At 62.4% G+C, this 8,692-nt stretch overlaps 1 protein-coding gene and 1 long non-coding RNA gene across 2 annotated transcripts; both read left to right on the forward strand.

Moving 5' to 3' along the window:
- The first annotated feature begins 249 nt into the window (after window positions 1-249).
- LOC118156874 (zinc finger protein ZIC 2) lies at window positions 250-4,917 on the forward strand. The gene is made up of 3 exons (XM_035311100.1): window positions 250-1,534; window positions 2,977-3,140; window positions 3,333-4,917. The coding sequence occupies exons 1-3, from the start codon at window positions 526-528 to the stop codon at window positions 3,612-3,614; spliced, it is 1,455 nt and encodes a 484-aa protein (XP_035166991.1). The 5' UTR covers window positions 250-525; the 3' UTR covers window positions 3,615-4,917.
- Window positions 4,918-7,405: 2,488 nt separating this feature from the next.
- LOC118156875 lies at window positions 7,406-8,322 on the forward strand. The gene is made up of 2 exons (XR_004746473.1): window positions 7,406-7,567; window positions 7,911-8,322. It is a non-coding gene; the product is annotated as an uncharacterized LOC118156875 (long non-coding RNA).
- The last annotated feature ends 370 nt before the right edge of the window (window positions 8,323-8,692 follow it).

Raw genomic sequence — 8,692 nt, forward strand, 5'->3', positions numbered from 1 at the left:
CCCCCCCCCCCCCCCAGCCCCGGGTCCCTTTCCCGTCCGTGGGAACCCGCGGCTGCAAGTTTTGCTGCGTGCGGGGGGCCGGCGGGGGATAAAGCGGGAGGAGGAGGAGGAGGAGGAAGGAGAGGAGAGAAGGGGAGGGGAAGGGGAAGGGGGGGGAGGCGGCGTGTGCGCGCGTGTGCGCGCGCGCGCGTGCTGCAGGGAGCGGCGGGGCTCGGCCAGCCCCCCCCCTCGTCCCCGCCGCCGTCCCTCCCCTCCCCTGCCCGCCCCCGCCTCAGCTCCTTTAATACACTTTGGGCTCCGCTCGCCTTTGGACTCTGCGCTGCCCGGCTCCGGCTCCGGCTCCGGCGGCGGCGGCGGCGGCGGCGGCAGCGGCGGGGCCGGTGCGGGCGGAGGCGGGGGGGACGCCGCGGCTGCCGGGGGGAAGCGGCCCCGCACCGGGAGGGCGGCCCCGGCCCCGGCGCCCTGGTCCCCGGAGCCCCGCCGGAGCCCGTGCCCGGCTCCCCGTGGCCGTGCCCGGCGCGGACCATGCTGCTGGACGCCGGCCCGCAGTTCCCGGCCCTCGGCGTGGGCACGTTCGCCCGGCACCACCACCACCACCACTCGGCCGCCGAGATGCAGGACCGGGAGCTGAGCCTGGCGGCGCAGAACGGCTTCGTGGACTCGGCGGCGGCGCACATGGGAGCCTTCAAGCTCAACGCCGGCGCCCACGACCTCTCCCCCGGGCAGAGCTCGGCGTTCACGTCGCAGGCTCCCGGTTACCCCGCCGCAGCCCTGGGGCCCCACGCCGCCCACGTCGGCTCGTACTCCGGGGCGCCCTTCAACTCCCCCCGGGACTTCTTGTTTCGCAGCCGGGGCTTCGGGGAGTCGGCGGCGGCCGGAGGGCAGCACGGCATCTTCGGGCCGGCGGCCGGCAGCCTGCACCACCCGCACACGGACGCTCAGAGCCACCTCCTGTTCCCCGGCATCCACGAGCAGCACGGCCCCCACGGCTCGCAAAACGTCCTCAACGGGCAGATGCGGCTCGGCTTGCCCGGGGAGGTGTTCGCCCGCTCGGATCAGTACCGGCAGGTCTCCAGCCCCAGGACTGACCCCTACTCGGCGGCTCAGCTGCACAACCAGTACGGCCCCATGAATATGAACATGGGCATGAACATGGCAGCCCACCACCACCACCACCCCGGTGCCTTTTTCCGCTACATGCGGCAGCAGTGCATCAAGCAAGAGCTGATTTGCAAGTGGATCGACCCCGAGCAGCTGAACAACCCCAAAAAAAGTTGCAATAAAACTTTCAGCACCATGCACGAGTTGGTCACCCACGTCTCGGTGGAGCACGTTGGGGGCCCCGAGCAGAGCAACCACGTCTGCTACTGGGAGGAGTGTCCCCGCGAAGGCAAGCCCTTCAAAGCGAAATACAAACTGGTCAATCACATCCGAGTGCACACGGGAGAGAAGCCCTTCCCCTGCCCCTTCCCCGGCTGCGGGAAAGTTTTCGCCAGGTCGGAAAACCTCAAAATTCACAAAAGGACGCACACAGGTAACACGCGTTTCCCGGCCGGGCGTCCCGAGATAGCGAGGGACGGAGTGCGAGAGGGGGACGGGAACGGGGACGGGCTCCCGTGGCAATTTTGGCCCCGGCCGGAGCCTCCGGGAACATCTCGGGTCTCGCTGTCGCCGGGGTTTCTTTCTCCCCCGAGCTCTGGGAAAGACTCCCGCAGGCCGGCCGGTGGAGGAGCGGGCTCGGCGGAGCCTTTCCCAGCAGCTCCCAAAGCAGCGGGCGCTAAATTTTGCGCTGCCGCTCGGCTGCGAGCCACTAAAACCTCAAATGCTGCTGCCCTGGCAGTGCCCGGACCCTTTGCCGGTAACTCAGCTCGGCTGCCCTGAGCCTGTGCGGCCGGGGAGAGGGGGAGAGAAGCGGCAACGGGGCCGCAGGAAAAGCCCGAAAGCTCGTAGGAAGCGGCCAAAGGTCCGTGCCTGGGCATGCTTTGCATTACATTTAAATGGTGCGAGCAAGGCAATAAAATTGCTTCCCCGGGAAAAAAAAAAAAAATAAAAAATAAAAAAATATTTTTTAAAAGGCGTTTTTCGAGTCTCACTCGAAGTGAAAGGGGCTGCAAGAGCTGGTGAAATTAAGGATCACAGAAATTATGGAACAGTGAAATTATGGAGCAGAAGCTTTGAGGCTCGGAAACTTGGGCAGGAACCGGGGGCAACACGGGGAGAGGCGCCGAGGCTTTCCTGGGGGAAAATCGCGGGAGCTGGAGGAAAACAAAATCACAGCGTGTGTGTGTGTCCTTGGGGGGGGGGGGGCGCCCCCGCCTCATCTATTATTCATTTACTACTCCTCCCGGCTCGGCTTGTGCCAGACTTATTTCCTCCGAGAGAGCCAAATATTTTCGCCGCTTGGCCTCTAAATATTTACCCGGAGCGGGCGCAAAGCTGCGGGCCCATTGTCTCCGCGGGTGCTAAGCGCCGCGCTAGGTGCGAGACGAGGCTTTAACAGGGTTTAAAAATCGAGAAATGGCTCTGCTCGGGATGCCCGCGCCGGAGCCCATTGTGTCTGGGCGGATGTCTTTGGGAAGCTCTTTAGGTGCTAATGGAATTGGATGGTAAACCGGGTGTCCCCCCTCCGAAAAGATGTGGGGGGGGGGACTCACGGTTCGCACCTCCAAATTGCCCCAGCAGCCGGCTGGGGGCCCCGCAGGAAAATCCCCCGCGGTATTTCACGGGGGTTTGCTTTTCCCAGCGGATGCGAGTTTGGCTCCGAGCGCTCTGCCCGGCCTCAAAGCCAGCCTTAAGGGTTTGCCCTCTAAGAGGGGTCTCGCCGCATTTTGGGGGGATGCCGGCGGGGTTTTTCCCCGTGGGCGCTCCTGGAGCTCGACGGGGCGCGGGGAGGGGGACGCGGGGCCCGGCCCGGCTTGGCCCGACCCGGCCGTATTGGCTCGGCCCGGCTCGGCCCGACAGGCTGCTGTCTTGCAGGGGAGAAGCCCTTCCAGTGCGAGTTCGAGGGCTGCGACCGGCGCTTCGCCAACAGCAGCGACAGGAAGAAGCACATGCACGTCCACACGTCGGACAAGCCCTACCTGTGCAAGATGTGCGACAAGTCCTACACGCACCCCAGCTCCCTGCGCAAGCACATGAAGGTACCCGGCCCCGCAGCCGGCGGCGGGAGGCGGGGGGGCGGCTTTCGCCCCGCTCCGGGCGCCCCGTCGGGGCGGCGGGAGGCGGGGGGCGGCGTGGGGCCGGGCCGGCGTCGGGGGGCGCGCCCGGGGGGAGGAGGCGGCGGCGGCCTCCCCGTGCCCCCTCCACCCGGCCGTGTTGCCTTTGCCCCCCAGGTGCACGAGTCGTCCCCGCAAGGCTCCGAGTCCTCGCCGGCCGCCAGCTCCGGCTACGAGTCCTCCACGCCCCCGGGGCTGGTGTCCCCCAGCGCCGAGCCGCAGAGCTCCACCAACCTCTCCCCGGCGGCGGCGGCGGCGGCGGCGGCAGCAGCGGCGGCAGCGGCCGTGTCCGCCGTGCACCGGGGCGGCGGCGGAGGAGGAGGAGGCAGCGGCGGCGGAGGCAGCGGCGGCGGAGGCCACAGCAGCCTCTCGTCCAACTTCAACGAGTGGTACGTCTGAGGTGCCCCTACCCCCCCACACACACACCCGCCGGACTGCTCCGCACGGCCCCGCCGCGGCCCCCTCTTCCCCAGCCCCGGGGGCGAGGAGGAGGAGGGAATTCTCTTCGTGGGGGTTTTCTCTTTGAGAACGCTTTAAACCAGCAAAAAAAAAAAAAAAAAAAAAGAAAGAAAAAAAAAAGAAAAAAAAGGAAAAAAAAGAAAAAAGAAAAAAAAGAAAAAACATAAAAGTACGTGCCGAAAATAAGCAAAGACGGAGAGGAATGGAAAGGAGAAAAAGAGAGAGGGGAAAAAAAAAAAAGAAAAACACCGTAAACACAAAACGCACCCACCCAGCAAAAATCTTCTCGAGGCGGCGGAAAAGAAACTCTCCCTGCAGAGCCTCCAGACAAAAGATGAGAGACTGCAGCCCCTCCGGCCCCGCGCCTCCCCGCCCGGAGCAGCCCCGGACTGTGCAGAGCGGCCGGCCCCGGCCAGCGGGGAGCAGAGATTTCCCGGATTCTCGGTGTACAGAAGCCCGTCCCGTTTGTAACCCGCGGATTGGTCCCCTTCTTATTTTTTACTTTGGAGTTTTCCTTTTTCTCTCTCTTTTTTCTTTTTTTCTTTTTTTTCTTTTTTTCCTCCCCCCTCTCTCCCTCCGCACCCGAAGAAGTGACAGACTTTTTATTTTTCTTTTTTTCCTCCCCGCCTTCCCCTCTCCTCCTTTTTTTTTAAAAAAGATCACCCGTTTAAAAAAAAAAAAAAAAAAAAGTAACGTGGAAGAGAGAAAAAAAAATGGTTTCTTTTGTAATTGTGATATCTTGAATATTGTGTTCCTTTTTAAGAGGCAACTTGATTGTAAACTGCGTTTCGACTATAGACTGGGGAAGAAATACCGTGCCAAAGTCTCCATTCTGTTACCCACACACACACACACACGACCAACAACGCTTGTGAATGTATTTTTCTGTTAGCTGGGTTTACATGTGATGTTTTAGTGCTTTTGCAAGTTCGATTTGTTAGTTCCTGTTCGGAAGATTGTGAGGAGAAATAAACGTCGTGCCGTTAGCTTTTCCGTAATAACACCCTTCCTCCTGTAAATACCTGTTACCATATTTATCCATTTGTAATTAAATTATGGTATTAACTTGCTACAGAGGAAACAGTATTTATAAAGAATGTTTCTTAACTATAAATATGTACAATTGTGAGCATAAACTGTTTCAGATTTTTTTATTTGAAGGTTTAAGTGGTTTCATCATTTCTTGTGATATGTTTTGAGAGTAATGCATACAGAAATATAATAAAAACGTGTTGAAACTGCACGGGCTGCTTTCTTTTTACGCCAGGGGCTCTCTGACACCCGCTGTAATGCATGTGAGAGGGTCGCAGTGACGGCTGCAACACGAAATGTTTTTTAAAGACCAGCCGGTGGCTGGGACACGAGGTTTTCCCGCAGCCAGGAGCACGACAGCGTTTGGGGAAGCGGCGTGCCGAGAGAGAACGGGGATCCTGCGCATCCTCCCAAACTGCTCGCGAGGAACGACCTCCGGGGAAGAGCTCTACGTGGAAAGGGACCCGTTTCCTCCATCTTCTGCCTGACGAAGCCTAATGAGGATTTTCCCCGTGCGTGCCCGGCCGGGGCACCCGTTCCCGAAGAGGGGACGGAGAGGGAGCTGCGCCCGAAAGCGCTGCCGAGCCCCTCGGCGCCTCCCCACATTTTCCGAAGAGGAGAAAGCAGCAGCGTCCGAGAGCTCGGATTTCTCTCCGAGCCTTTCTCTTTCCTTTATTTTTTCCCCTTTTTATTTTTATTTTTATTTTTTTTTTAACCAGGGAGCAGCTCAGATGCATCCAGAGAGGGGCCGAGGGCCGGCAGCGAGGCTCTTCCAGGGGTGCGGGACGGGGTCCCCACGTCCCCCCCTACGGGAGACGCCGGGGCGTCCACACCCCAAAAAAAATACGTTCCCCCGACCCCCGCCGTGGCCGAGCCTGGCAGCAGCCGGGCCCCCCTGGAAAAGGCCCCGGCCTCCGAGATACGCCCCGGGAAAGAGGCAGCGCCGTGAGCCGGAGCCCGAGCGCCCTGCGGTGGCTGCACGGCTCGCAGCGAAGGGGTGTGCGGCGAGAGGAGACCCTCGGCTCTCAGGGACAACTGACCGCATCGGCCCCCCGCCCAGACCCCCCCGGCCCGGCTGTGGTCGTGGTTTTGGGCCCCTGTCCCCCGTGTTCAAGTGTCAGGAGGGGTGTCCAGAGCCTCTGGGGGGGAAGGCAGGTGGGTAGCCGGGGCTGCAAGGGTCACTGCTCGCTGCTGGGGCGGGGGCAGCACCTAAAATCAAGGCGAGGGGAGGGAAGCCCCCCCATGCCGGTGCTGCCAGCCAAGTTCAGGCCGGGGCCGGAGCATCCTCTGCAGCCGCGCCCCTCGCAGCGCGGCGATCCCCGCGCATCCTGAGGGCTCCGCGAGTAATCAAACGGCTCTTAAAATCTAATTTACGGTCCGTAATAATATTAAGCAACAAATAATAATAATAATAATAATAGCAATAATAATAAATTAAAATCACCGGCATATGCCGCCTGCCCCTTGGAGAGATCCGTGGGAAAGGCAGCTGCGAGCATCCCTCTTTGTCCTGCCGCCGGCCCCGCGGCGTAACCTCGGCAGAAAAATCAGGCGGGGGTCCCTCGGCAGGGCCGGGGGCTGCCCAAAATCCCCTCCCGAGCCCGGCCCGGGGGGCACCTGCCCGGCCCCCGCCCCGTCGGGCTCTGCCCCTCTCCCCGCGGCCTTCCCGGAGCGAAACTCCGCGAGGCCCTGCGCCCAGCCGGGCTGCCCCTGCCGCCTCCCCGAGCCGGGGCTGGGCGTTTTGGGGATCCTCGGGGGTCAGGGGGGACACACATAGCATCCGGGGGGGGGGGGGGGGACACCGAGCAGGCGGCCCCCCACCCCCCAGCCAAACCACAGTGGCCGCGGCTTGCCGTGGCCGTGAGCTGCCCCCCCTTCCTCCCCGGCCCCCTCTCCTCATCCTCCTCCGGGCTGGCCCTGAACTTGAACTTGGCCTCGGCGCCTCCAGCCCGCCTCACCCGGGCGCTGACCCCGGGCCCGGCCCTGCCACGCTTACGGGAGAGCAGTAATTCATCGGGTGCCGGGGCTTGGGGTTGGGGGGGCGGCCCCGATCCGCCTCGCAGCCCTGTGCGCGGGTGGCCCGGCCTCAGGGACCTCAGGACAGCCCCGCAGACACGTCCCTGCTCCCCTCCTGCCCCCCCTCCCTTTTTTTCCCCATTCCCCCCACCCCACCCCGCTTTCCCCCCCCTCTCTCCGTTTCTCTTTGTCTCTCGCACCGAGGTTTCCAAACCTCTCCGCCCCGGCCCCGAAGGCAACGCGGGGACAGACCTGGAGGGAGGCCGGGGGGTTAGGTTTCCCTCTGCGGCCCCCCAAACCCCAAAAAATCATCTGCAGAGACGCAGCAGGCGGCGGAGCGCACGCCCCGACGGCGCTGCCCCGACGGCCGGCAGCGGGGGGCCCGTCCCCACTCTGCCAGCGGGGACCCCCCCACCCTAATAAAAACGGAGCCCGGTTCTCTTCGTTTCTCGGCGCCCATCGGGATGGATCCGAGCTTTCCATCCTGATCTTTATTAGTGGCGTTATTACGAATCGTAAAATTCGCTCCTCGCTCTGCCCGGAGACCCCCCGAAGAGCCTTAGCGATTTTTCCAGGGAATCGCTGTCCCAGAGCTCCCCTCCCCACCCCCCCCCCCCCCCCCCCCGACAAGAAAAAGGGAGCAGGAAAAAGGCCAGGCTCGGTTTGCCAGGCTGTGCCCCGGGGCTCGCCGCCCGTACCTGCCCCGTCGCCCCTTCTCCACCGAGCCTCCCCCTTCACCTGCTCCCGCTGCCCTGCTGCCTTTGTCTGGGCGGCATAAAGAGCGAAACCCAGCGCCGGACCAGCCCGCAGCAGCACGGCCCAACCCGAAATGCAATAAAATAAAAGTGAATTCAAAGAAATCACGGCTGCTCCCGCCCGGAGCCCAGCGCCGAGCAGCAGCCGAGCCCTCCGGCTGTCCCTCTCCCTCTCCTATCCCTATCCCTATCCCTGTCCCTTTCCCTGTCCCTGTCCCTGTCCCTGTCCCTGTCTCCGTCCCCATCTCCATCCCCGTCCCCGTCCCTTTCCCTGTCCCTGTCCCTGTCCCTGTCCCTGTCCCTGTCCCTTTCCCTGTCTCTTCTCCTGTCCCTGTCCCTGTCTCTGTCCCCGTCCCCGTCCGCGTCCCTGCCCCGCTCCGCACCGACCTCCCCAAACCCCTGACAGCCTTTTAAGTTTCCCCTTTGTTTTCAGAAAGTCGCACACGTTTCCTGCCCTATATGAAGACATAACAAGCTAACCCAAACCTCTCCCCGGCCACACGTGCACGCAGGCACTGCGAGGTACGTAGATTTCTCATCTCCGGGCATGGTTGGTTTGGGGTGTCTTTGGCTGGGTTTTAATCTCGTGGGTCGCTTTTTCCTTTTCTTTATTTATTCCCCCCCCCCCCCCCCCCTTTTATTTTTTCTCCACGAGCCCGACGGCCGGGGAAGGAGCCTCACTTCACCAGCAGAGCAGGCAAAAGCCATTGTCCCACCCTGCGGGGCGCGGTGCCCCCCCCTCGGGAGCTGCAATTCCTCCCTAGGGCTCGGGGCTTCCCCCCTTCTTCTCGGCCCCGCTCGGGCTGTGGGGTTTAACACCGGGAGGGGGCCAGGAGGGGAAAAAAGAAAGGAGGAGAACGGGAGGGGTGTGTGGGGGAGAGGACCTTAGCCAGGGGTTTCACGTCTTTATTTAATAATACTTCAAAGTCGCTGCTGCGCCGTTGTCCCGAGGAGAGGAAGCGCGGCACAAAACGTCCCGGCGATCCGACTTCCTCGCGGGGCAGTAAACAAGAGCAGGTTCCCCGCGTCCCTGTCCCCTTCCCCGGGCCACGGCCCCACTCGATTTTTAGGAACGCCCTCGGTGGGAAACCTCGGGGGGCTCCCACGGCAGGCAGCCAGCCGCGGCGCCCCGGAGGAGCAGGATGAGTTTTTGGGGTAAAAAGGCAACTAATCGGCTGCGGGACCGATTTGGGGAGGGTGGACAGAGGGTCCCGG

The sequence above is a fragment of the Oxyura jamaicensis genome (genome assembly GCF_011077185.1).
Source record: "Oxyura jamaicensis isolate SHBP4307 breed ruddy duck chromosome 1 unlocalized genomic scaffold, BPBGC_Ojam_1.0 oxy1_random_OJ101298, whole genome shotgun sequence".
Taxonomy (NCBI): Eukaryota; Metazoa; Chordata; class Aves; order Anseriformes; family Anatidae; genus Oxyura; species Oxyura jamaicensis.